This window comes from Rhamphochromis sp. 'chilingali', assembly GCF_963969265.1.
Source record: "Rhamphochromis sp. 'chilingali' genome assembly, chromosome: 1".
NCBI lineage: Eukaryota > Metazoa > Chordata > Actinopteri > Cichliformes > Cichlidae > Rhamphochromis > Rhamphochromis sp. 'chilingali'.
Genome location: NC_137929.1, coordinates 27,078,797 through 27,106,144, shown reverse-complemented (window position 1 = coordinate 27,106,144; position 27,348 = coordinate 27,078,797). Strand labels below are relative to the sequence as shown.

The window sequence follows — 27,348 nt, the reverse complement described above, 5'->3', positions numbered from 1 at the left end:
CATGGCAGGATGCTGTAAAAGGACCAAACTTCAGCCAGGAGAACAACTGAGATAATCCATCCACAATACGAGGTTAGTCATTCATATACTGCTGCATGGGCTGGGCTGTAGTTACATCCTAACGTTTTAAAAACTGAGCTTAAATAAATGATTAGCGGTAATAAAAGCCGAGGGAGGTCAACAGTGATCACTGACTGTTTTAGGAGATTTTTGAGATCAAATAGAAGAAAATACAAAACATTAAACATGTTAACAACACAAAAGCCATATTAAACGCAGACTACTTTAGACCCGGAAGTAGGATTCGTCACGTCATCACTTAACAATCAGATAGAGCAGATATCTACAAGGAGATAAGTTTGTTCAACAGAGTATATCTTAAGTGATGTATTGTGAATTTTCCTATGTTGATTTGGCCGCTTTGTTCCCATGCCTTCTCCTAAACACACAGAATTCCACTTATTAAATCCTTGGGGGTAAAGGTTTGGAACAGAAAAGGAGACACTGACTTGCACTTCTTGCAAACTGCAGGGAAGGCTGGTGGTGGAGACGCCATGCCCAGGTCTCTGAGAGTAGTCCAGGCTTTGCAGAGGTCCTCCGACACTGTTGCTACGTGTCAAAGATGTCCCGGTGCCTTTCTGCTGCTTACATGCTGCCTGGTGTTCCAGGAGACCCAGGGGGTCCGACTGTACCGGCTCTAGAATCAAACTGGAAACAACAATTCAGTTATTTATGTAGCACCAAAACATCTACCTCAAATCACTTTATATTATACCTTACAATAATGCAATGATCCACAACAACAATTAATATTTTTGTTATTAAAGTTTATTCCAATAACTTATCGTTCTCAGTCACCAAGTAAAAAGCACAAAGAGCATATTAGAAGATCCATGCTGCCATCTAATGGTAGAAAATTATTATCCACAGCCTGTAAAAACAGCAGTAAGGTGGTGCTGAAGATTTATGCAAATACATCTCCTCGTGCATGCAACCTGAGGTGCATTCAGGGTACTCAAATTAAATTGTACCTCTTCTGTGCTCCCGGATTATTTTCAGCGGTCTCCCTCGGCTTGTCCTCAGTGAAAGTGATAAGGTCTGGTGTCTTAATGTCAGCCGTGCTGCTAGCTGTGGGCTGAGTGCTGGTGCTGTGGATGCTGTCCCCTGAGGTACCAGGATTCATATAAAACCTTAAAGATAAAATAAAAGAACAGGGATACAGTATTTAAATTTGAGTCGCCACAAAGAATACGTTTGTGTCTTACAACACGGGAAAAAAAATTACTGACAGTTTCCTACCCTGTCATCGTGCGCAGTTTGTGAAACTCGATGTGTAGTAAGGGAAGAAAGACTGTCTGACAGAAAGGACAGTTGGCACTGAGGGTTGGAGTCAGCCCGCCATGTTTTTTTGTTTTTGTTTTTATTGAGGACTGGAAAGTTTAAAATCACAGTGACAGCCTTGCCTGTGCAAATAAACCTACTGCATCACCTACCTTTGAGGCTTTGGATGAAACCCTTCTTGGTTGGGGCGGACTGGTCTGGCGTATCAGTGGATTTAACTGCAAAAATACAAGTTGAAATAATGGCAGCTAAACAAACAAAAAATAACTTGGAGAAAAGGAATTTTGTGTTTTAAACTATGATAAGATAAATTGTTAACCTCACTGGACAAAGGTGGATAAACAAGAAATCATATTTAGACCCACTGAAGTGCAGAAGCTTGTGAAATAGTTACGGGCCCCATATTCAACTGTATCTCAAGCAAATCTCTAAAGGTTGATTCTGTTCATCTTGACGTAGCATTTTCAGTGGGAGAAACGTTTTTTTCATAATTATGCAAATTGTCATGGCCATCGATCAAAGACCTCTGATCAATGGCAATGAGTACCATTCACAAAGAGCTGGGGAATGGCTGCAATCACAGCATTGTATGATTATGAAAGATGCACCCTTAGGCCCCCTCCTCGATTCAGAGATGGCCTTTCCCTTTTAACGTAAATGGCCTCCTTCACTCCACCACTCCTCACTCAAACCAGCATTCCTCCCTGTCCAGGATGTGTACAAGCAAACCACTATCCTACCTGGTTGAAATTAAAGTGGACAACTGTACCTGTTCTGAATACTGAAGTTAGGCAAAAATAAACACACATCATTTACAGCATACCGAAGAAACTTACTTCTATATAACATGTGCAACTTCCTTCTATTTCACGTCATTAACACTCACATGTTAAAAAGCTTCGTACGTAAATCTCAGTTATACTTAAGCGATAAAACATCTTTTTATCAAAAACTTCATATAAAATAGTAAAGTGTGTGGGAGTGCAAACCTTCACAATGAAAAGAAAATAAATCTATATGCATGGCTTTCCTGCAAGACAATGCTCTGGAGCATATGGGGGCCCACAATACCAAAACATTACCGTTATGTTTCTGCCAGCGGCCTGCGTAGCCTGACCCCGCTATCTGAGACTGATGCGGGTTCATGCACGGCTGCTCGTAAGTGTTACAAATACAGTTATACTTCTTTACAACTTAGCATGGAGATGAACCCTTGATATGTAACAGACAGTGGTAGCTAACACACAAATAGCGCACACACTGCTATGCCTGCGATCCCCATTCTCGATGTCCACCAGGGCTGGACTGGGACAAAAAAATCGGCCCGGGCAATTTGACTACAGACCGGCCCACCAGGAATTATAGGAAAAACCATAAATCCTTTGAATGAAAACAAATGCTGTTGTCACAGTGATGTACACTGTCTTGTTGGTATATATGCATCAGTCTAATAAACTTAAACCTACACCATCCTCCCTATTCTGGTATTCTAAACAGTACTTAGCCGAAACCCAAAGACTGCTTGGTCGAGTTAACCTCCTGAACTATCTACAACACATGGTGGAAACCTGAAATTAAGACAAAGAAGACTAGAGGTGAGACATGATCATTACTGAATATTAAAAATAATAAATGACAGACTTAGTGATATTTTCATAAACTATTCATTTGCCACATCAATAAACAGCATGGCAGGGCAACATATTTTTTCTAACATGGCAACCTTTAAAAAGTGAAAGGAGACAGAAAGACAGGTGAGAAAGAATAAAACTTAATTGACTTTTTGATGGCATTTTACACACAGTACTGGTACAGAATCTACAAAATGTGGGAAAATACTGGCATCATATACAGTACTTTCTGAAGAAATTATGATGGGACCCTGAAAAAAATACTATGTACAATAATGGGTTTCTAATAATTTTACATCAGATGAAAATGTTCGTTGTAAGATTCAGATAATTATTTAATAAAAGCTGGACATTTTAAATGAGAATAAGGAAGAAGAGTATTTCTTTGTGCCCCCCTTTCCCTGTTAATGCTCTACCTGGCCCACTGGCAAAACTTTGCTAGACCCGCCCCTGCACAGTTACCAGCTGTCAGCTACATAAAAAAAAGTATCCTGGTGTTATTTGTCTCTCAGAAACAGCTCATAACGTCCCTTCAACTCATTCATGTCACCTAAAAGGTAAACCTGTTTCTCCATCACCTGTTCAGCTCTGATGATTCAGTAAGGACATCTCCAGGGCCCTATTTCAGGAAGCCGGTTTAGAAAACTCAGAGTGAAAAACGATACGCAGGGTTGAGTAACCCCGAACTGTCCAACTCGGAATATTCGGTTTCAGAAAGGCTGATAACAATTAGTTCAATCAACGCGGAGTTGCTTTAACCCCAAGTTAAGCATGCGCACGAGGATACATAAAGCCCTGATTAGTGGAGCACAGATTAAGCGAGTCACCATGGAGACGGAGGGAAAGAAGGCGCGGTCAACGTATCTTACAGCGCTTGAGGCCGAAATTCTGATGGCAGCATATGCCGATAACATGCAAATTTTGCGGAAAAAAAGTAACACAGCCTCAGCTGCAAAAGAAAGGGAGCATGCATGGTAAAACATAGCCGACAGAGTCAATGCCTGAGTGTTAATTTAAACATTGATCTAGGGATTTCCACCCATTCAACACGTTATTTTATTATATTTTATTTTATTTTTTATACATTTTATTTTGTGATGTGATGTGAGCGCAGGTGCAACCCAACAGGCCCCAAACGTTCCTGGCAGCAAGTAAAAATGAAATATAAAAATATAGTCCAAACAGGTAAGGTGTAATTGTATTATGAGCCATAGTGCTTGGTCTGTTTGTCCCATGTAAATCAATTGCAGTTAGAGGCTACATTAATTTTCTTTCTGTAAGCACTTATTGAAATTATCTGAGCACATTACAAGTACATATTTGCTTACTCTGTATGCTCAAATGTGGCCCGTTATAGCCAACAGAAAAAAAGCGGAGGCCCGAAAAACAGGTGGGGGTCCTCCACCACCACCACTCACAGAGGCTGAGCAGTTGGCCCTCAGCCAAAACAGTGGGCGCCCTGTGGCCGAAGGCATCTCTGCGGGGACATCCTCTGAGTCAATAACCCCGCAAGACACAAGTGCCTACATAGGGGGTAAATTCAAAATAATACATGATGTGCATACATCCTTTCTTCACAGTCACCTTTGCAGTGCTACTCATTCATTTGATAAACTCTTTACCATAATGGATTATTTTGTAGTGAAGTTATTTCCCTACTGAGTTTGCCTTCCCTCAGCCTTGGTTGTCTTTGAGAGCATAATGACAATGAAGTGTAAGGTGCTTGGTATGTTTGTTAATTGCCATTTGGTCCCTTGTAAGTTATAAGTGACCTGTATAAACCTCATATTCTATCAGTTGATGGTGATGGTGTACTGCATCTGGTGCAGCCTCCTGTTGAGCCAGACCAACATGCAGTTGTGAGTAATACTCCACAGATTATATGAGTTTACAGTAGAACAGCAATGTTGTTTATTTCTTTACTACAGGAAAATAATGAAGAAACATTGACAGCTGTTACAGAGGAGGAAGCAACAGAGACACTTCATGAGGTTTACATCTTTTAATACTTTGTGTACAGGAAACACAGGCGACCAATAAAGCCAGTTGAACAAAAAATCTGTTTATTCTTCTTTCAACATGTTGAGGTGATGGGTCAAAAGAAATGATTGTGACATATGGTGTCTCTGACTGCTCTTCCATCTTGTATGTCCGTGGGAGGGTCAGGATGTTCATGGTTTGGATCACTGCTGATGTTTGGTTCAGAAGGACAGTGTTCTCCTCTAATTGTGGCAATGTTGTGAAGAATCACACATGCCACAATAATGTCACATGCCCTTTCTGGGGTGACCCTGAGTCTTTGCAGGCACTGGAACCGGGCCTTAAGCATTCCGATAGTCATTTCAATTCTGGCTCTTGTCCTGCAATTAGCCAGATTATATCGCTGCTGTGGGCCCGGTTCAGGGTCAGGGTAAGGGGTAAGCAAATAGGGTAAACATGGAAACCCCCTATCACCAAGCAAGTAGCCAGTGAACTCTCCTAAGACAGAAGGATACACTTCAGTTCAAATGTCCCTGAAGCAATTGGTCTTTATATATTTTACAGTATTCTCAACTCACCATGTCCAAATTTTGTGCTCAGTGTACATTCACGGAATATTTGTGAGTCATGGACAGAGCCTGGCCACTTGGCTTCCACATTTGTGATAATGTTGGCAGCATCACATATGATCTTCACAGTGCAGAGAACACAAATTAGCATCCATTACTATAATGAAATAATTTGTTAGTTTGAAATGCTACAGGGAACTATGTACCTGTACATTAATGCTGTGGAAAGACTTCCTGTTCACATACTCTCCTTCATTTACTAAAGGAGCAATGATTGGAATGTGGGTGCCATCTATACAGCCAATCACGCCTGGGAACCCTGAAAATAAATGTAAAATTTAAGTAGTAGTTCAAGTATCACCACATCATAAATTAAGTTTTGGTCATCCTGATACCTGCAATTTTGTGGAATCCCTCTTTGATAAATCTTGTGGGTCTGTGACCGGGGAACACCACAAACGAGTACAGGAGACGTTTCAGTGCAACTGTAACATTCCTGACTGCCCGACAGACGGTAGCCTTGGAAACGTGCTCAGCGTCACCAATATTATACAGAAAGCTCCCGTTTGCAAAAAACCGAAGTGCAATACAAATAATATGTAATGAACTGAGAGCATGTCCGCGATGTGTCACATGCGTAATATATGGCCTGAGGATGTTATTCAAATAACTTATAGATTGTGCTGAGAAACGGTAACGTTCGCACAGAATATCATCAGGAAATGATAAGATGTCCAAACGCGCTCTGATCACTCTCTCCCGGCGGAGAGCTCTGCGGAGAATTTGGGCTTCACGATCTACTGGCTCTTCAAGGAAGGGGCACGCCATGTCTGACACTTCCTACTGTCAGGTTTCCGACAAAGGGGCGGAGACAGTCAGGGTTAGTTGTAGTAAACCTGCTAGGGGGCAGGTTAGCTTCACGGAGTGTGTCGTCATAGTGACTCACTGAGGCTTCATCTGAACTCGCTTTGTGAAACCGAAAACCCAGAGTTTTCGTTAACTCAGGGTATACTTACTCAGTTTTTCCACTAAACCGGCTTCCTGAAACAGGGCCCTGAAGTTCAGTTCACCTGACACTCGGACCGGCGGCCGCCTCGGGTCTCTCCTCCTCCTGCCTCACCTGCTGGCCTCCACCACTTGCTAATGTTACTGAATCTCCGGAAGCTCCGCCATAGCCACCACCAAACAACTGAGTTAGTTTTACACATCTCCCAGCATCTGGCCAATCCACCATCAGTGTTTATACCGTTACTAGGAAAAAAAGAAAGAAAAAAACCCATCGGCCCATAAAAACGAAAAATCACCACCGGCCCACCGAGCAAATGCCCGGTATCTCCAATGGCCAGTCCAGCTATAATGACCACCTTCAAGACTATAGAATATACACATACTGGAAGTGCTGGGTATACAAGTCTGGCCGAGGTTTTCTGTCAGAAAGACTGCAGCAGTCCAGGAGTTGCGTTCACTGTCTTCAATTAAGTTCCACAGAAGAATTGTTTACACCAGAGCTTGCCAGGTTTATTCCAAATGCCGTGCAGCCATACTTGAACGTATCCTTGTGTGGTATACAATATTTATGACTATGAGCATGGTTTTCTGGAAACAGAAACAGGAAATTCTATAATTAATTGAGTCACAGATAACTAAGAAAACAATCACAACACATTATCCACTCAACACAGCAATATTTTACAATGTCCACAAGGGGTCACTGTAGACCATAAATTCCCTAAATAGCACATGTCTTACAAGTTACAAGTAGTAATGCAAGAACATGGCAAGCTAGCAACAGTTAAACTAAACAATTAAGAATAGAAAAGTACTTTAACCGGTGGCTGTAATCATGGCGTGAGATTCTGTACATTGCTATTAATTTAGTACTAAATAATTAAATAATCCTTCGAACATGGTATCAATACTGAGGCATAACTTTAACATACACAAACAATTATAGCCACTATCATACCAGTTAACCCGTCAAAGGGAATAACATCTAAGATCACATAAAAACGTTCTTCATTCCAAACAATGAACGCTCCTGAGTTCATAATAATCCAAAAGATTTTGACAAGTTCACAAGTATGATTCGAGACTGAGACCCCGAGAAGTAACGTTTATCCGTGTCCTAGTCCCAGTCTAATGATCAATTATCTCTGTTGATCTAACAACACTGAATTTTCTCACACAGCCAATGAGTGAGAAACGTAACCATATTTCGTCACAGTATCACGGCCACATCTAGGCTGATACTGTGGAGCAGGCAAGCTCAATTAGTACCTTAATATTACTTTTTAAATTTTAATTACATTTAATTAAAGCACTATTGGAATAAATAACATTGGGTGTATTTTGGATAAGCACCATGATGCAAACTTGTGGCCATTGTATATACAGTATTCTGGAGATAGTAAAATGTCACTGTATGCGCATGTGTATTTGTATGTGTTTTATGTGCATAGATTTTTTTAATTATTACTCATGATATAAAATTTTCCAGACATGCCCTGTAAAGACATGAGGAGGAAACAGTGAAAAATTTCGCTATATTTTAGCAATATTCGACTCGTTACTTACAAAAATAATAATAATTTCACACATTAGATAATACTACTAATAATGAATCATGCCAGCAGTGGAGTTACCTGTAACTCCAACCAATCAGATGCACTGTAATCCCTAACAGTTGTTCTAGCTCATAACTAATAAGCTCATAACACTCAAATGTCGTTTTGTAGTTGAGCAAACTATAAAGTATTGAGCTCTGTTGGCTTTTATGCAGCTTTAATTGAATAGGGCTCAATATTTTTTAGCTAAATTTTTTGGAACGCTCAAAAAGTTTAAGAAGCATATATTAGTGACGTTCTGGTGGGTGGAGTCTTGTCGCTCCCTCAGGAAAGCTTAGTCAGCCATCTTGAATTTACCTTGATACGGGGAAGTTTTGGCCAGCCCGTGTGGATTAAGAGTCCCCAACTTCAACCCACCACGACCACCACCTTATTTTTTTTCATCAACTGCCCTAAATTTGGTAAGTCTAACGTGTTTTTGTTTTGTTTAAATTTAATTTCGATAAACATTCTTTTTTATTTTTTACTGGAAATATATTCGTACTTTGTGCACAGTGAATGTTTGTTATAAATGAATTCGAATCCAAGTAATTGTAATTTTAGAAGTTTTCTAATGTGACAAATACGTAATGTTATTTCAAATTAGAATGATGTAACGTTTTGGCGGTTTTCCGTGGGGGACAACATTTCCCATAATGCATTGTATTCTTGCCCGGGAAGTTGACGGTGGCAGTTCTAGCTCCATGCATTTGAACTTTCTACTAAAACTTTCCACTGGTTGTCGTATTCGCCGGTAATGTACGTGCGTATTGTGAGTATACTTATTTCAATAAGTGTCCGTGTTACACAGTCAGTAGTTTACGCTGTTGAGCTGTGTGTGTGTGCTAGCATGAAGCGAACAATAATAAACAACATGAGTGTGTTATCATGATGGTAATTAGACATGTTTGTATTTTTTCGTAGTCTCAAATGTGTGGTTGTGAGATAATCTCGAAATCCTTTTAACAGTTTAGAGGGGTATTCCACTAAGCGAGCTCTACAAGTCAAGCCTTGCGGAAAAATGCATCGCCTGATTCAGCCTAACATTATACACTGGTCGAACTCGGTGCTACGAACGAAGTTCAGCTAAATTGTTCGCGCTAATTCGACAAGGCTCAACCAGCCAGACTGAGGCGCCTCCTTGACACCTTTAAGCCAGACCCTATCGATCTTTGCTAGATAAATTGAAATGAAATGAAAATAAAGAGCCGCGTTCTGCTCCCAGGCTAAGAAAGAATCATTGATGCAGACTGTGCGGATCACAAATACTCCCTAACCTGTAAGGCTGGGGTGTCCAAACTTTTTTCACTGAGGGCTACTTACTAGAAATTAGGTAAATAACCTTAACTTTAGTGTATTAAAGTGTATTAAAGATCACAAAATCACTTAAAAGTGGTCGAATATGTTATATTGTTGAATATAATTAAAGACAAAACTGCTTTCATCACAGCTTTCCATAAATGGATCTTTATTGATTCATTCAGAAAAAGCTTTGGTAGCTTATTTTCAGAACAGCAGCCTCAGATTTCTTCTTAGACAGAAGATTTACAGCACAGAGAAAAAACAATAAAAGGGAAAATAGGACGGGTAAATTTCAAGTTTGTTATTTAAGTTATTAAGCTTAGCAACACACCTATCAACATTAGTTTGAAACGGTTAACATTAACAGACTGAACTGGACTTAATAACAGGAGTGCATATAATCTTAGTAAATTATTGTAGTGAGTATCAGCTGCGCTGGGTATGTAAATCGGGCCATCCAGCTGCGGTGCTGATTCGACGTCACTCGTGCCAAAAATCCGGACAAATGTCACTTGATCAAGGAGCAGATCTGCATCAGATGAGATCAGCTGACTACTTGTGTGTGTGTGCTGTGCAAAAAATGTTTTTGAACATTAATAAGTCGTCTTTGTGCACATATTGTTTACAGATATCAGACTGCAAAGAGCGCTACAGAGAGTCAACATTTCACCAGTTGTCAGTGGGTGAGTTTTATAATTTGTGTCCCAATTTAAATAAAAAATAAATACAAAGAAACTAGAGAATTTTGCCTTGAATTATTCAAAATTTTTAGATTTTTTTTGGGTTACCCTTCTAGATTGACAGGTTTAGCCCGTTACACAAAAAGTTTGGACACCCCTGATCTATAACAATGACAATCAGAACATGGCTATCCAACACTTTGTTTTTACTCTGCATTTGTGTAAATACTATTCTAATAGATATTGTGTGTTCATCTAGGAACAGCATGATGTAAATACAAGACGGGCCCTCGTCCTTCGTGCACTTCCTGTGTACCTGCGTGAAGATGCCTCCACGTTATTCAGGACTTGTGATGTAAGTGTACTGGCCTCAGCATCAACCATATGACATCGCTCAGAACTCAAGGAGAACCAGGGTGTATATCAGGAAGGATGTTCAACACAGTCCTCATCTGACTTGTTTTCTCCCATATATCAACTATTGTTGAATAAGATTGCAAGAAGATTGTTACGCATAAACCAGAAAACATGAAAATAGTTGAAAGATTATTATACAAAAAAAATCTGCAGATAAAAACTATCTCCCTTTTTAAAATTCAAGTGTTCTATTTTTTTGGAGGTGCCATGTTGTGGTCAGAGAAATGTTTGGTAAATAACAAAAACAAATATCTTGGCATATATTTATTATTGAAAACATTTATTTACACATATGTTTTGAAACCAAACCCAAATTAAGATTATTGTAATGCATCATGATGTATCGCAATATCAAATTAAATCGTTGACATTATAATCCTAAAAGAAACGTGCGACTTATGAAGATTCACACCTCTAATCAATAGCATGATTTGTGTCCTTGTGGGGCTGAACTCATTCTTGTATTATTTTTGTTTTGCAGTCAGCAGATGGTCCAGACCTCACTGACACTCCTGTGGCTCTGCTGACAGTTGTCACGGATGACACTACTGATTCGGCCCTCTTCAGTCCCGAAAGCATCTGCATTGTCGTTGAGGATGAAATACTTGTGAATGGTCCCACAAATCTGGCTGACTCATTTCTCCTGCTCTTTGGGTACATCTATGCATTAGACCTACAATACCCAAAGAAACTTGAGCTTACATTCACATTTATCCAGAAGGTTGTGATGTGCCTTGAGGACAACAAACCACTGAAAGGGCGTCTACTGATGCTGAAGAATGATTTGTTCAATGAGTGAATCACTCAGAATGGACTACTTGTTAAGCTGAGTATTGAGGAAGCTTTTTTGTTTGTTTTTTTCCTAATCATTTGCCTCTTCTACCTCACATTTAAGATGAATGACTGTTCAGTTCACTATTCATGTTTAATGTTCTGTTGCCTAATACGTAAATGCACTGCCTTGATGTTTGTTCCCTATAAGTACAGCAGTGGAAACCAGTACTGTTTTTTTTATGTATTTTTAAAAAAGAAAGTGAGCTGCAGCTGTCAAGGTACAGTAAGTGTTAAATGCATCAATGTTCTAATAGCTGCAATTGCTGTTAATACTGAAAATGTTATTGAATTTTAGAATTGAGATGGAGACCCTTGGAGTCTTTTTCTCTTGTTTTATTTATGAAGCACTTTTTTATGAGTGAGCTCTGTTGTTTGTGCCTTTTTAAAAGCACATTGTGTTTAATAAAAAGTTGTTAAATTGTTAGTGTTGTTACTTTCATGTTTTCTAACACTTTTAGCTGATTATAATTTACTGGGTAAACAGTTTAGAATTATTTGTAAGTGTATTTCCCACAGTATTTTAAAAAATATTGAAGATTTTAAGTGTTATTTCCCATATTATAAGTTAGAAAATATGAAAAAGTTTGAGTTTATTTCCCACATCGTATGAGTTGCAATATGTAAAATATTTTGAGTGTATTTCCCACCTTAATTAAGTTGAAAAAATTGAACATTTTGAGTTTATTACTCCCTAATTATAAGTTGAGGAATATCAACATTTATGAGTTAACATTGAGGTAATTTAAGGCAACTGCAACTATAATTTTTATTTTAGTTAAACTTAAAACTTTTAAAAACATCACTAAAAAATTGTTGTGTAATCTGTTACACAACAATTTTTGAGTTCTGTGAACTTATTAGGTTTTACAGTGTGCGGTGCCGAGCCTGAGCAGGCGGGAAGTTTAAAGAAATGCCCAGGAAAACGGGAAAAACAGGAGTTCTTTGTCTCTCTGACGTTTCTGTGACATGTTTCTTCAGTTAAAAGTCGATGTAACTAAACAGGTGAGCATAGACAGAGAGAGGCAGAGAGCGCATAACTGGTTTGTGTGTTGGTGCATCAGCAGCAGATTCTTCTTCTTCTTTCACGTTCTGGTGGAGATTTATAATCCAGCCTGTTTCACTGCAGTGCGTCCTTCAGAGAAGGATCAGGATATAATTATCTTCTTCAGTTAACAAAGGTAAGTAACTTGAGGATGAAATATACCGGTTCCTAATTTTGGTTGACTTTTGCCCGTTAGCTGCTCCAAGTTGCATCAGTTTTACTCGACTTATGTGACTTATGATTTGTTTTTCCTTCTGACAGACTTGAAGCTGCAATGGATGGACACGGTGAAGATGCCATTCCGCTGTTTGTCCTGCCTGTGGGTTTGCGGTTTCGTCTCCATCTCATCTACGACCAGGCTGACGGACTGGCTGTGATCCTTTACAGTGACAGAGGGAGGCTTGCTGCGATATTCCTCCAAGGAATGGCGATGGAGTTCGTCAGGAACTTGATTCACAGGCCTGAGTGACCAAGTCCATCAGTGACCCGGGCCTGCGGGGCCTTCAGCATCCAACAGTGCCTTCACAGATTAAACATTGTTGATGTTGTTTACAAACCAAAAATAAATTCATTTTTAAAAAGTTATCTTCCCTTGTTATTATTTCATACATTCATCAAAGGTCATCTATATGTGTTCTCTCGGTTAGATTTTCATGTATGTGCTGATGTAAGCTGCATCTATCAGTTTTTAAACACAGTGAGTGGGGGATGGGGAAGCCAGGTGCGAATGACCAAAACAACCAAATTTAACAATACAGTAATGTTAAAAAATAATAATATTGATAAACGATAAAATAATACCAATATTCCCTCCCAATAAATTGGTTTAAGCTGTGGACATCGACGTATAACAACAGTCCAGGTTATGGGGGTAGAGCTTCATTTCTATGACTTCTTTAAACCACCACCCACTTCATATTTTATCAGTCGTCCGACCTTCTCCTGTTGGTCACCACAGCTGTGTCTGTCAGCGAGAAGGGTTCGCTGTTGGTAGTTTTTCTTCTGGCTGAGAGACAGCTGTGGTGACCAATGGGAGAAGGGCTTGCTGAGAGACACAGCTGTGGTGACCAATGGGAGAAGGGCTTGCTGTTGGTAGTTTTTATTCTGGCTGAGAGACAGCTGTGGTGACCAATGGGAGAAAGGCTTGCTGTTGGTAGTTTTTCTTCTGGCTGAGAGACAGCTGTGGTGACCAATGGGAGAAGGGTTTGCTGAGAGACACAGCTGTGGTGACCAATGGGAGAAGGGCTTGCTGAGAGACACAGCTGTGGGGACCAATGGGAGAAAGGCTCGCTGTTGGTAGTTTTTATTCTGGCTGAGAGACAGCTGTGGTGACCAATGGGAGAAGGGCTTGCTGAGAGACACAGCTGTGGTGACCAATGGGAGAAAGGCTTGCTGTTGGTAGTTTTTATTCTGGGTGAGAGACAGCTGTGGTGACCAATGGGAGAAGGGCTCGCTGTTGGTAGTTTTTATGAAAACTACGGGCGACAGAAGAGCGGCACACTCCACTTCTTACATCGCCTGAGGATAATAAGGGAGGATAAAGGATCATTTTCTTCAGCCTTGTTAATAAAGGTAAGACTTACAGACTTTGTATTTAAAATACAAACACTTGAAGGCAGTGTTTGTATTTTAAACAAAACTTGTTCATAATGATTGCATTAATGGATTTATCCGAATTTAAAACCAAAATTTAAACTAAACAAATAAGCTCAGTTGCAGTAAAGACCGCATTTTAGTTTCAAACATTATATAATGTTTGAAACTAAAATCTTACTACATGTAGTTTCAGGCTTCCAACGCGATCCTCGCAGGCCAGCCCAAGGATAGCACTAGCGCTGGCAGTGCCTGCGAGCCAGGTTCTCCTGCTCCTGCTCCTACTCTCACACGTAACTTCGCTCATACAAACCTTGGGATGTTTTCTTTGAGGTTGTTTCAGTGTTGTTATTTCGATACAGATAATTGATCACTGGACTCGGACTAGAACACGGACAAACATTACTCGTCGGACTCTCAGCCTCTTCATACTTCTGGATTGCTATTGTTGATGAAAGTTTTTATGTGATCTTTGACTCATCTGTGATTTGTTTTCTTTCTGCAGGGTTTGAAGCCGTAATGGCTGGGGACGGTGAAGGAGCCGCTCGGGCACAGCTGTGTGTCCTGCAGCTGCGCTCCTTTCACCTGCATCTCTACTACGACCAGGCTGACGGGCTTGTTGCCATGCTGTACAGAGGGACACAGAGGCTTGCTGTCGTATTCTTCAGAAGAGTCCTGACGGCGGTCATCCAGAATGGGGATCGCAAGCATAGCAGTGTGTGACCGAGATCGTCAGAGCCTGAGCTTACATGGAGAAAGCAGCCGCCTTACCTCAATATGACATGGGCAGTTGGAGTTTGTATCTTTGTATTTGTTTTTTTAATACCATAAATAAATAAATAAATGGGTATTATAAAAAACACACATCAGTTATCTTTCATTTTATTAATCTATGCACCAATTTTTGCTCTAGACCCTGGAGAAGTCGCCAGTAATAAAATGTTCTTTTTTGTCTGCTTTTCCAGCTTTAATGCGCATTTGCACCAAAAGTAGGCTATTAAAAAACGTCAGAAATATGAAACTTTACTTCTCAAATTCAAATTTTATTTGTCACATACACAGTCATACACAGTACGATATGCAGTGAAATGCTTACACAACTGCTCGTGACCTAAGAAAAAAAAGGCTATGAATAAGATAGGAAATAAATACGAAAATTAAAAAGGGTAAATTTAACTAGGAAGGAATAAAATAAAATATAACAATTAAAGTTAAAACTGAAATAACTGTACAACAACAAATTAGAATGAAGGGTAAATTTAACTGGGAAAGAATAAGATAAAATATATAAATGAAGAAATATATATATATATATATATATATATATATATATATATATATATATATATATATATATATATATATATATATATATATATATATATATATATATATATATATATCGCACCACCGTCTGTAGAGCTCGTCTGTCCTGCATGGTGCTGTTCCCGTCAGGATGCTCTCTATGGTGCACGAGTAAAAGTTCCTGAGCACCCTGGAGGGCAGTCGGAAGTCTCTCAAGCGTCTGAGGTGGTAGAGACGCTGACGGGCCTTTTTCACCACGGTGTTGATGTGACAGGACCATGACAGGTCCTGCGTGATGTGAACTCCGAGGTATTTGAAGCTGTCCACTCTCTCCACTGGGCACTCGTTGATGACGGGGGTCTGGTAGTTCCTCTCCTGCTTAGTGCTAAAGTCCACTAGATCTAATATAGATTTGGGGAAAACATAATGGAGGTTAAAGTGTAGTTCTCAGAATAATTAACCCTCTAGTGCAGAGCACTATTAAACCCATGCTCACGGTATAGTTTTTAAAATTAAATACAAAGCACCAAAGCTCAACAATAATTTGTGAATTGTGGGCAAAGCTTCAGAGAAAGTGGCTTCTCTTTCTGAGGGGGGCTGGCCAGCCAGTCTCTCTCTCTGTGTGTGACTGAAGAAGCAAAAGTCTAAGGAGTTTGGGGGAAAGGCAAGAAGCAAACAAGTGTGCAGGCAGAGTTTTTTTTGGCATTTGTTTCCCCCTCTATCGTCAAAAACTGCGGGTTTGCAGTCATTGTGTTTAAATGTTGTCACCAAAATCACCAAATCTGCTTCACACATTACATAACATAACACACTGGTCTGTGAAAGAAAAGCGCAGGATCGACATGTAGGGAAACCTCATAGCGCTAACCTCAACATCAGTCGCCTGTTTAAAACTATTTGACTTCTCTGTAAAAAGCAAAAAACAAAAGAAAAAGAAAGAAGTAAAATAGTTTGAGATGCTGCTCTTCTGTTCTTATTCTGTTATCGAATTTCTTGATTTTTATTAATTGAAAATACTGTTACCCGGAGGAGGAAATCTTAAATTAATGACTTCATTACCCTTAAATTGTGTGTATTCTGATTAGTGTTGGTTCCTTTCAAGTTTGCTGTGTTAGTGGGAAAATATCTACAAAATGCACAAAACCTTATTATGTCCCAGGATAATTACACTCATAAAAAGCTGCAAAGCCTTGTTTACTTCAGACCTATTGACGTTTGAGATTCAGAAATCGAAGAGTTCTTCAGTCAGTCCCAGACTTAATATCACCCACTGTGGAAACTGACATGTCGCAGCCGCAAAAGGGTCAGCGACGAAAAAGGGAATTAGAAATATATTAGAAATATATTCTTTATTTCTTAGTAACAGATTTAAAGAAACACAATCTAAAATTTTACATAGACAGTATAGAACGCCTATTTTTCTGAATAAAATTGATCCGAGCAGGTCTGCACAATGTATTAAATGTAAATCTGCGGCGGGGTCCTACTTGCACTGTCTTTGGAGTTGCTCAAAAATCTCAAAATTTTGGCTCTGTGTAACAAAAGAATTAAAATGTATATTTAAAAGCAGAATACAAAAAGATCCAGCTCAGTATTTATTGGGGCTGCCAATTCTGAACAAATTTCCAGATAAAAACAAATATATACTATTATGTAAAGTATTGTTTTTGGCAAGAAAATGTATTCTTTTCAATTGGATTAATGAAAAACCACCAACAATAACTCAGTGGTATAAAGAAATCTTTGGAGTTTTACCAATGGAAAGACTGAGTGCAAAATTAAGTGCCAATGAAAATATTTTTTTGGATATATGGCGCCCGCTATTGGATTACTTACCTGATGATCTGAAGAAAACCATAGTGAGAGGGGCAGCCCCACTACAATGGCGGATTGAGTTTGTCAGGACAAATGTGTAAATGACTGGTAGACCGAATTATATATACTGTATTAGTTTTTCGTTTACATGTCTCAGACTGCTTATTGTGTTTGTTTGTTTTTTGTTTTTCTCTCTCTGTTGTTGTTGTGGTAGTTGTTTTTGTCTTTTGGGGTTTTTTTTTGTTTTTTTGTTTTTTTTTGTATAAAGGAAAAAGTAAATAAAGATATGATGAAGAGAAATATATTAGAAAAAGAATGGAGACAAATAAATAAATCATGTACAAATAAAACGGCTACAACCACACACACATATAACTTCGCATGTGTCTGTATGTGTGCATATTGTACAGCTGATGGAGGACCTGGAATAGACCTCTGTCCTACACCGTCGCTGTAACAGTGCTGCTAACAGAGCTGCTCAGGGCCTCTGCAGGCTCATAATAGACAACCTGTTAGCCAAGCTGTTGTCATAATAGATATCAGCTTGTCTAACATCCTCTTCTCACCCACCATCTCTATGCAGTCTATGGGACTGTCCAGGACAGAGCTGGTCCTCTTTATCGGTCTGTTAAGCTTATTTTTCCCCATTGGATGATGACATGAAGTAGAAGCCGAGAGACCCATGTTCCTGTTCTCAGACACACGTGTATTTATGAAGATGATCTGCGTTCCTTTACAGAATACATTTGGCATAGATTGGTGTTTATTTATTTTTGTATTATTTATGATTATAATTTATTATGACATTTTAAAATGTTTTATAGGTTTTGGCCTACCAGGAAATCAACAGTAATAATTAGGTGAATATTAGCATATTCAGACATTATGTCTATCGCGAAAATTCTTGCAGTACAAATTGAAGTAAAAATTATAAAACTCAAACCTCAAACCTCAGTGGGTTTCACTAATACACCTCCAGTGGAACAAGTTCCCACAAAACGTGCTCTTAATCTGGCAGGAAAGGAAACGTCGGTAACATGGCATGGGTGGCACATGACACCCTTTTAGATCCGTCCCTGCAAGTTGCATGAACTTATAGTTAAAGTTGTCCTTCATAAAAAAAAATAAATCATAAAAACAACAGTGTGATTCTTACTCCCACTTAGTCCTGGTCTTAATGTTTGTCACTTTCTGGTTTATTTTGATAGACCCTCATGCTGTTCGTATCTATGTCGGCACCCTCCCAGCATCTCCCGCACATCTACTCCACTCTCTCCCCTCTTACATGATCCGTCACAAATTGACGGATGGATTTATAAGATAACGGACTGATGCGGTTCTCCTTTTTATTATTTCGGCACCGACGTGGAGGATTGAAGAGGACGCGTGACTGTCTTGGTATTTTAAACGGACTTTCTTGGACTTTTAGTGTTTTTACCATTTGTGCGCACTCCGTCTACTCGCAGCTGGATTGTTGCAATTTTACATTTATATTGTTATATTTTGAGTCTCGTTGCCGCTGGCCAGGGTTTTTTTTCCCCTTGTTCTTGTTAAATATAATTTATTGACAATAAATTTTAGAAAGTTATCCACTACCTTGACTCCCCACTGTTCTGTTTTGTTTAGAAGAAGACCCACCAAATTAACATGTAAAAAGATGGAATACATTTTTGAACCAAATTAAAGTTCCCCGGCCTGTTTAAAATATCAAAGGCTTTCTCTCCTGTTTCAACGATCCTCAAGAGCCCCCTCCATTTCAATGTGTTCTGATCGCAATAACCAGGGTGTCACCTGACAAAAAGGCAGCCTCGACTGAGATTTCCCAAAACTACAAAAAGTCAAGTGAAATTGATTTACTTACTCTTCTTCAGAAAGTGTACAAAGGAGTCGGAGCTCAGTGTGTCTGTCTCACACCGAGCTGAGGAAGCGGGCAAGCGATGTAGTGCAAAGGCCTCCCTGTAGAAACCCTCTGCATGTCAGTAACACAGAGATGCCATTTAATTTCACTCACCTTTATCATTGTTCTCCCCTCCTAAAGAAACGGTATTTCTCTATAGACGCTCCTGAGAGAAATTCACAGCATCAGACATCTTTCTAAAGCACTGCAGCTAAAATCATAAATATCATCAACAATTGACAGAGAGAAAGGCCAGCAAGTACCACTATCAGCAAGCAAGTATAGAATACAAAATATGAGTAACTGTTTTCCGTTACAGTTACTGTTTAAAAAGGTGGTATTCAGAATACAGTTACTTTGTTGAAATGAATGGATTGCACGGCGGTATTTTTCTGTTTCATATGGCTATGCCCAAAACACGCATTAAGAGGCTCTGTGTCTCAATCTCGCGGCCCATGTCACCTCTACTTACATGATGACGTAAACAAATATTTTTTTAAATTATTATTCAAAAAATTATTTAATATGAAGGCAATTGGCAGAGTACTACAGGCACACCCCCAAAGAATGTAGCCTCGTGGGCAGTGTAGTCCGTGCTGCAGGGAAAAAGGACTGACATACCCGTTATGTGTCTGTGAGCGAGGAGGGAGAAAAAGGACAGTCGAAAAGTGCGACACGGAACCCGACATATTAGCCAGAGGTCACTTTACTACGGTTTGGAGCCGCGGACCTGTTTTATATACGCTCGGAATAGTTTTCTATACGAGATTGCTGCAAAAAGTGCAGCCTTACCTAATGTCCACCCTACTGTTACTCATTTTATATTAAGATTTAAAATCTAGATGATACTGGTACGGCGAGTAACCTTCAGTAATAGTAATAAATCACACAGCAATAGTCCATTCATGTAGTTGCAAAAAGCATGATGATATATTAAGTAATCAAAATAATATTACTTTCACTGAGTAACGTAACGGAATACGTTACAAAATACATTTTGGGCCATGTATTCTGTAATCTGTAGTGGAATACATTTTAAAAGTAAGTTTCCCAATAACTAGTGTTAAAGGATCACACTAAAGAGTACAGGAAAAAATGATAAACGTACACAATGACTAGTTATACTGCAAAATATCACATGACTTTAAACACGAAGTTCAAATTTGTAATTAAATATTGCCTTTTTGTTAAATGTCTGGTGTGCGCATATTTTAAGACATCAAAGGTTCAGTAAACATGCAAAATATGGTTACATCAAAGATAAATGTAATACTCGAAAAGATCTTTGGCGGATTGAGATTAGGACATGACAACTCATCTTTTCCAACTTTAGTGTGCACTGTGCCAAAAGTAGAAGACTAAAACAAATGTAAAAAAAATATAAACGTTTATTTGTAATATAGATTTGGGGCAAAAATAACGAAGGCTAATATGTAGTTTTCAGAATAATTAACCCTCTAGTGAACGATACTATTTTTCCAAATTCACCGAAAATTTATTTTATTGCCTTTGTCCCGTTTCAGCCAGGGTTAAATGTGCCCGCTTTGCTACGTCCAGATGAACAGAATCAACTTTTGCGGCCAGATTCCTGTCTGCGCAGTCAATGTGCAGGGAACCCCGGGCACACTGCAACAGATAGTGCGCAGATTGTTCATTTTTTATTTTAAGGTATCAAAAGTTCAATAAGCATGCAAAATATTTTAAAACTGGTAACATCAAAGAGAAATGTAATATTTTCGTAAATATCTTTAGCGGATTAAGTATTAGGACATTACATCTATATTTCATGGATCGGTATCGGGATTTGGAGTTTTTCGGGGTCCAGATCTTGTCTATTTAAAGGGAGATCTCAAAATTGTATCCATCAAAGATCCGGTGCGGATTGTTCTGGATACTGTGCATCATCGTCACTGCGCATCTGTGACGAACAATAAGATATCTCTCAGGCGGGAGGCCGTGGTGGTAAAGTGCCTTTACTCCACCCAGTCATAACTTTTAACTGCACCTTTAGGTTAAACGAAATAGAACAAACAGGAACTCTCGGTTTTGCAGTTTAAGACAAGATTTAGCTTTAGTATTGCTATCTTTTGCAAATTCATCCCTGTCATCTTTAGCGGTCACTATAAATGACAGCTATTCGAAGGTTTGCTCGTGCATCGTTTCCTTGTTCCATATCAGTCAACACAGTGGACGCTTCCTAATGGCCAGTAATGGGAAGTGAGTTTATTTAACTCATAACAGAGATGGAAGTGAGAAATGCTGAACATCTGTGGAATAACTTGTAAATTCATCCATAGCAGGACTCCCTTGCAGGTCAGATAAATATGCTAGCATCAAGTAGGATCTAAGGATTAATATAATTGTCATAATTTCCAAATATGCATAAGAGCATCTCTTAACTCACAACACCTCAAACTTTTAAGCACATGGGCTACAGCAGCAGAAGCCCACAGCTGGTGCTACTCCTGTCATATAATAACAGGAAACTGAGGCTACAATTCACAGGCTCACCATAATTGGACAATAGAAGGTTGGAAAAAAAATGTGTCTGGTCTGATGAGTCTCAATTTCTGCTGCAACATGTTGTGTTGTTCTGGCTACTGGTGGTGTGACACTATGGGGATAATTTCTTGGCACACTTTTTAGTACCGAGTATTGTTTAAGCACCAAAGCCTACCTCAGTATTGTTGCTGACCGTGTCCTTTTTGACCCCACTGTACACATCTTCATCCTACCATTACTAAATGCTTCAATCTCTAATAATCAGCTATGTACCACAGGCCTTCAAGCTGGCAGTAGTTAATACTTTACTTAAAAAGCCATCTCTTGACCCAGTGGTCTTAGCTAATTATAGGACCATCTCCACCCTTCTTTTATTTAAAAAATTCTTGAAAGAGTAGTTGTCAAACAGCTAACAGATCATCTGCAGAGGAATAGCTTATTTTCAAAGTTTCAGTCCAGGGTACACCTCGTCTTTCGCCCTATGACAGGATAGACTCCAGGCACCTGCGACTCTAAGATTAGATAGATACGTCTTTTGGGAGAAACAGAAATTCCTGGCAGTGGATGACAAACTGAATAAGTTAACACAGATAAATTGACACGAGTATAACTTTTTTCCCCCCACTAACATCACATCTACTTCCATGAAAACAGAAATGAGCTACAGCTATGTTACAAAGGCAGATGTTTAAATCTGGCAATAAATACAAACTATTCTTAACACAAAGACAAAAAAATGGACAAATTTCATTTTCAATCAGTTCACAAACTCATTTATTGCAGCGCACTTATGTGTAGACATTCATTTCCTTTCCACAGGACGGTAAGAGAACCTTTAAAAAACTTTTCTGTACATCCTCCAAGAGGAGATTTACTAAGTCAACACCGGCTGGAGTCCCCTAACACGGATTCAAGGGGAAAACGGGGGCAGCTAGTTATAAAAACTCGAAGTTAGCACAGCAGCTGCAATCCAAATGTCAACAATACAAAAATAAATAATTGAGATTTTTTTTTCTGGATGAAAAATGGTGTAAATTGTTAATATTCTGATGTGGGTTAAGAGCAGGTTCTAATCTATGCAGTGCAAATGGAATATTTTACAACACATTTTCTCATCTGTACAAGTACAGCGCCACACTCACACTCAAGTCAACACACAGGTCCATCTTTACCCGACAATTCATCGCAGCACTTTGTTTTCCCGCCTGTTTCACTGTTTTTAGTGGAATGTCAAATATCAAAGGCCTTCTGTCCTGACACAGTTTCAGCACTCATCAAGAGCCCTCTGCACTTTTATGTAAACCATAAAAGAGATCCTGTCTGAACCGTCGTGGTTCACTCTGTGCTAGAGTAGAGAATGAGAGTCACAGCTCTGAGTTATGATCAGAATAAGACATGTTAGCTGAACAAACACAGTATGTTACTGTTAAAAATGCAGCTTTAAAAAGGCCGACTGAAGCCAGCACACCTCTGCTGTCTGTGTTCCTCTGATGTTTTTAATCAGTGGTGTGGCACCTTCATGCTTCAGATTGATGTCTTTGTTTTTCATGATCTCTACTTTCCAAACAGCTGCTGTCACATGTGTTATCACAGAGATCAATACTCCTGCTTTGAGCACAGGACATCTGGAATGTTATGAATCTATTTTAGTGATTGATAATTAGTGATTGTCCAAAGCCTCAGTCCTCTCCCATTTAAATGTGATGCTCCAACACAAAGCTGCACAGAGCCCCAGTGTGAGCCTGTACATGTGAACATTCATTAAGACTCTGATCACAACAACCAGGGTTGTTGACAAAATGCAACCTCGACTGAGATTTCCTTAAACTGTACAAAAAGTCAGGTGAACTTGATTTACTTACTCTTCTTCAGAAAGTGCACAAAGTGTCAGAGTCTGTACACGGTCTCACACAGAGCTGATACGAGTATAGCTACGACAGATTTAAGGAGGCAAAAGGCTACGAGCAAAGCTGCTGACATGCACACACACAGATATTCTGTACAGTGATCAATCGCTTTATACAGCTTCTGTAAGGAAAAGCAACTCAACTAGTCTGAAGAGATTCAATACAGCTTTCCAGGAAGTTTACAACAACAGTTCCACTTTTAGGCAGCTGCTTGGAAAACCTCTTTAAAGCAAAGCAAAGAAACATGAAACGGCCAACGTCATCTTCCAAGGCAAACGGAGGAAGCAGTACCATGTTCGTCCAGCTGGAGATGTCCGAAAGTCTCCCTGTTCCCCAAAGTTGAAGCAGGAACAGTAAGAGTTTGCGTCTCTGCTGCTGAGAGGATCAGTTCAGACGAAAGGCGCTCCAAAACATTTAAGGCACCACTGGACGCTGGGAGTAGGCGGGCGATCGATGCAGTGCAGAGACTTGCGCTGCTCCGCGCTCAGCTGGTTGTATGCGCTGTGGTACTCTCTGTCGAAGGCCTCTGCATGATGACGACACAGATATGAGTTAGGAACGTTTCACATCATCGCTTTTCATCACCTTCAAACTCTTACAGCACACTATAGGTCACAGCTGACATCACTAGTTAATCTCACTCACCTACGTCGATGTTCTCCCGTCCCAAAGCCACCAGTGACAGAAACAGTATTTCTCTATAGACGCTCCTGTGAGACATTCACACACACCAGGCATCAGACACTTTTCTAATGCACTGCAGCAAAAATCATAACTAAGAGCTTAAAGGAAGACTAAATATGAAACAGTGAGTATAGATGAAGGAGCAGAACTGACCTCTGTCGTTTGAGCCCTTCTGGACGCCGTTTGATCTCTCGGATCAGCAGGTTGATCGGCCCGTAGACGTCGTTGGTCTGGATGTTGCGAACAATGGTGTTGAGGAGAGTGCGGCTCTCCTGGTGGTCTGTTGGCCCCAGAGTTCCCCTCTTCTCCACTGGGAGCACAAACACCAAAGCATCAGAGAGTCTGCTGAAATATTCTTTTAGCAAAGAGCCTCCAATCTGATCTGTTCTGCTCAGCAGTGACACTTTAACAAAAATACCCCTCAATCTCCTAATACATGCACCGAAGGTATCAATTATAAAATCCCTTTTTGTCTCATTCCAAAGTTATTAGATTGACAAGATTCTCAGAAAATTTGACCTTTAACCTCAAGGTCAAGGTCACTGAGGTTCAGTGTTTTTTAGTAGATACATGTATGGTCTTAAGTCCTTTCGTTATTTACTTTACATTTAAAAAAACATCTTTGACTTAATTGGGGGGGGGGGGGGGGGGGGGGGGGTACCTTTTAAATCAATACTTCATTCTCAATGTGAACTAAAATGTGTTTGCTTGAGGTTTAAAGGCCCAACTCCGGTGCCCCCCAGTGGTGATTATGCAGTATAGTGCATCCTAATAATTTGAAAGCTCAGAATTCAATCTGCAAATACAGGTTCTACACTTGACACTGTACTGATGGACAATGACTGATAATGTCTGTCTTCACACTTACAAAAGGTCCTCCAGAGCAGGTAAAGTGGTTCTCCGGGTTCTTGGTGCAGGTTGATATTGTCCCACAGGAGCTGTACGTACACCTGCTTACTGTCCTGTGGCAGTGACGTCAGAGGCAGCTGCAAGAATAAACCATGACATTATAGCACAGCTTACATGGTGCTCGCTAATTACAGGACATCCTCTGTAAAGGAATGAGTTTGCTGTGTTGGGTCTAGATGACTATACGTGGTGTGCACATCACTGCTGGCTTCAGTCTATTACAGTCACAGCATTTCATCTTTTATGTGTGGGTCAGTTTCATATAAACATTCCTCACAGCTTCATTTGGACGTAGTCCTCTACTGTATGCCCACCTGATGGATGATGTCACAGTTTTCTTACAACAACAAAGAATATAAAGATGAGAGCGATCGAGGAGATTTTTTTTTAATCTTTAAAAACAGTAAAAAAGCAGCACACCACAGAGCAAGAATACTTTTTACCAGCTATTGTGAAATAGCTAAAATATTCCACGACCCAATGTTCTGAAACTAATCTACACTCTGGTCTAAAAGTTCCTAGTTCCTGGTACAAGTTCCTGTGGACAATAGTGCATACCTTGAGATTGGAAAGCATAGAAGAAGAAGAGAAAACTGCATTTAACCAGATGTTATGTCTAACCTGCACTCCGTTGTTGCAGTGTTCAGAAGTGAGGATGAGACCGGGCAGGTGAGAGGGCAGGTCCAGGCGGCGGAAATACCACACCAGGTTCCAGAAAATGATTGGGTGCTGGCTGAGGAACTTGTGGGTGTAGATCACCTGGACAGATAAACCACAAAGTGTAACTCAAAGGATCTTGAATCTGCTGGCTGACACTTGCTATACACATCAAACCATGAGATAATGTCTTCATATTTATACCTGATCTCCCTCATTCTCCAGCAAGGTTTCCAGCTCCTTGCGCAGTACCAAGGGGCTGAGGTACGGCACAGACACTGGTTTGGGATTTGGCCGCTTTGTCCCCATGCCGTCCTGTAAACACACAGAATTCCACTCATTGACTCCATGAGGGTAAAAGCACTACTGTCAGTGAAGGCTTGGAACAGAAAGGAGGCACTGACTTGCACTTCCTGCAAACTGCAGGGAAGGCTGGTGGTGGAAACACCATGTCCAGGTCTCTGAGAATAGTCCAGGCTTTGCAGAGGTCCTCCAACACTGTTGCTACGTGTCAAAGATGTCCCGGTGCCTTTCTGCTGCTTACATGCTGCCTGGTGCTCCAGGAGACCCAGGGGATCTGACTGTACCGGCCCTGGAATCAAACTGGAAACAACCATTCACTTATTTATATAGCACCAAAACATTAGCATTATATAGCACTTTATATTATAAGGTAAAGACCTTACAATAATGCAATGATCCACAACAACAATTATTATTTTTGTTATTAAAGTTTATTCCAATAACTTTTTGTTCTCAGTCACCAAGTAAAAGGCACCAAGATCATATTAGAAGATCTATGCTGCCATCTAGTGGTAGTTTCTACCACTAGATGGCATTTACTATGAAAACACTAGTAAGGCGGTGCTGAAGAGTTAAACAAACATGCAAATGCATCTCCTCTGCATGCAACCTGAGGTGCATTCAGGGTACTCAGATGAAGTTGTACCTCTTCTGTGCTCCTGGAGTATTTTCAGCGGTCTCCCTCGGTTCATCTTCAGCGAAAGTGATAAGGTCTGGTGTCTTAATGTCAGCCGCGCTGCTAGCTGTGGGGTGGGTGCTTGTGCTGTGGATGCTGTCCCCTGAGGCACTGGGATTCACATAAAACCTTAAAGAGAAAATAAAAGAACAGGGATATTTAAATTTGAGTTGCCACAAAGAATATGTTTGTGTTTTACAACACAGGAAAAATAAAAAAATCTCATCTGACAGTTTCCTACCCTGTCATCGTGCGCAGGTCGTGAAACTCGATGTGCAATAAGGGAAGAAAGACCGTCTGACAGAAAGGACAGTTGGTATTGAGGTTGGAATCATCAGCTGTCCAGCCTGCCATGATCTCCTCGTCGTACACCAGCGCTTCACAGGAGCGACACTGGGAGCAACTGGACATCAGCACCTGTAAGTGGGATAACGCGTCAAACCCTGCTGTATTTTAAACATCAGCAGTGAGAGTGCAGCGCAAACAGACTCTGTTCATGCAGGTCCTACCTCCAGTGCACAGTTCTGGAAAATACTCGAGGAGGAGGCGTGATGCGAGGAGCTTTGCTCAGAGTCAGGACCTCTGCCCGGGCGCCCTGGAATCAGATCTGCAGGCCGACATGAAAACAATATTGAAAGCTGGCATCACTGGCCTAAGAAGTACTTCACTGCCCCTCCCTTGCTTCTTCATTTACATCAGAG

The 27,348-nt window shown here is 40.1% G+C and overlaps 3 protein-coding genes across 10 annotated transcripts in view; 1 reads left to right on the top strand and 2 right to left on the bottom strand.

Annotated features, from left to right (window-relative positions):
* Positions 1-4,964: 4,964 nt before the first annotated feature.
* LOC308395696 (putative nuclease HARBI1) lies at positions 4,965-6,591 on the bottom strand. Of its 2 annotated transcripts, none has more exons than XM_080880646.1 (4): positions 5,917-6,591; positions 5,728-5,840; positions 5,531-5,642; positions 4,965-5,450 (listed from the first exon to the last, which is right to left on the bottom strand). In XM_080880646.1, the coding sequence occupies exons 1-4, from the start codon at positions 6,347-6,349 to the stop codon at positions 5,068-5,070; spliced, it is 1,041 nt and encodes a 346-aa protein (XP_080736772.1). In that variant the 5' UTR covers positions 6,350-6,591; the 3' UTR covers positions 4,965-5,067. The 2 variants fall into 2 exon arrangements, with proteins under 2 accessions (XP_080736772.1, XP_080736773.1); XM_080880647.1 differs by having other exon boundaries at positions 4,965-5,447.
* A 1,739-nt stretch (positions 6,592-8,330) lies between these two features.
* Positions 8,331-11,781, top strand: LOC308395790 (uncharacterized protein). 6 transcript variants are annotated; one of them, XR_013971464.1, is made up of 4 exons: positions 8,331-8,546; positions 10,055-10,105; positions 10,366-10,461; positions 11,005-11,781. XR_013971464.1 is itself a non-coding variant. In XM_080880772.1 (4 exons), exons 1-4 carry the CDS (start codon positions 8,882-8,884, stop codon positions 11,320-11,322), a joined length of 480 nt encoding a protein of 159 aa, XP_080736898.1. In that variant the 5' UTR covers positions 8,562-8,881; the 3' UTR covers positions 11,323-11,781. The 6 variants fall into 6 exon arrangements, 1 of the variants encoding a protein (XP_080736898.1); XR_013971465.1 differs by having other exon boundaries at positions 8,352-8,546; positions 10,055-10,109; XR_013971466.1 differs by lacking the exon at positions 8,331-8,546 and adding an exon at positions 8,561-8,883.
* A 10,481-nt stretch (positions 11,782-22,262) lies between these two features.
* The window catches only part of LOC308411250 (DENN domain-containing protein 4C-like), a 38,839-nt gene continuing 33,753 nt past the window's right edge, over positions 22,263-27,348 (bottom strand). For both annotated transcript variants that reach the window (XM_080905118.1, XM_080905119.1), the window contains 10 exons: positions 27,157-27,254; positions 26,889-27,064; positions 26,618-26,776; positions 26,073-26,271; positions 25,873-25,983; positions 25,633-25,770; positions 24,971-25,088; positions 24,256-24,412; positions 24,064-24,128; positions 22,263-23,944 (listed from right to left, as the gene is read on the bottom strand). In XM_080905118.1, coding sequence (XP_080761244.1) covers positions 23,808-23,944; positions 24,064-24,128; positions 24,256-24,412; positions 24,971-25,088; positions 25,633-25,770; positions 25,873-25,983; positions 26,073-26,271; positions 26,618-26,776; positions 26,889-27,064; positions 27,157-27,254 — 1,358 coding nt within the window. In that variant the 3' untranslated portion in view covers positions 22,263-23,807. The remainder of the gene's footprint in view (positions 23,945-24,063; positions 24,129-24,255; positions 24,413-24,970; positions 25,089-25,632; positions 25,771-25,872; positions 25,984-26,072; positions 26,272-26,617; positions 26,777-26,888; positions 27,065-27,156; positions 27,255-27,348) is intronic.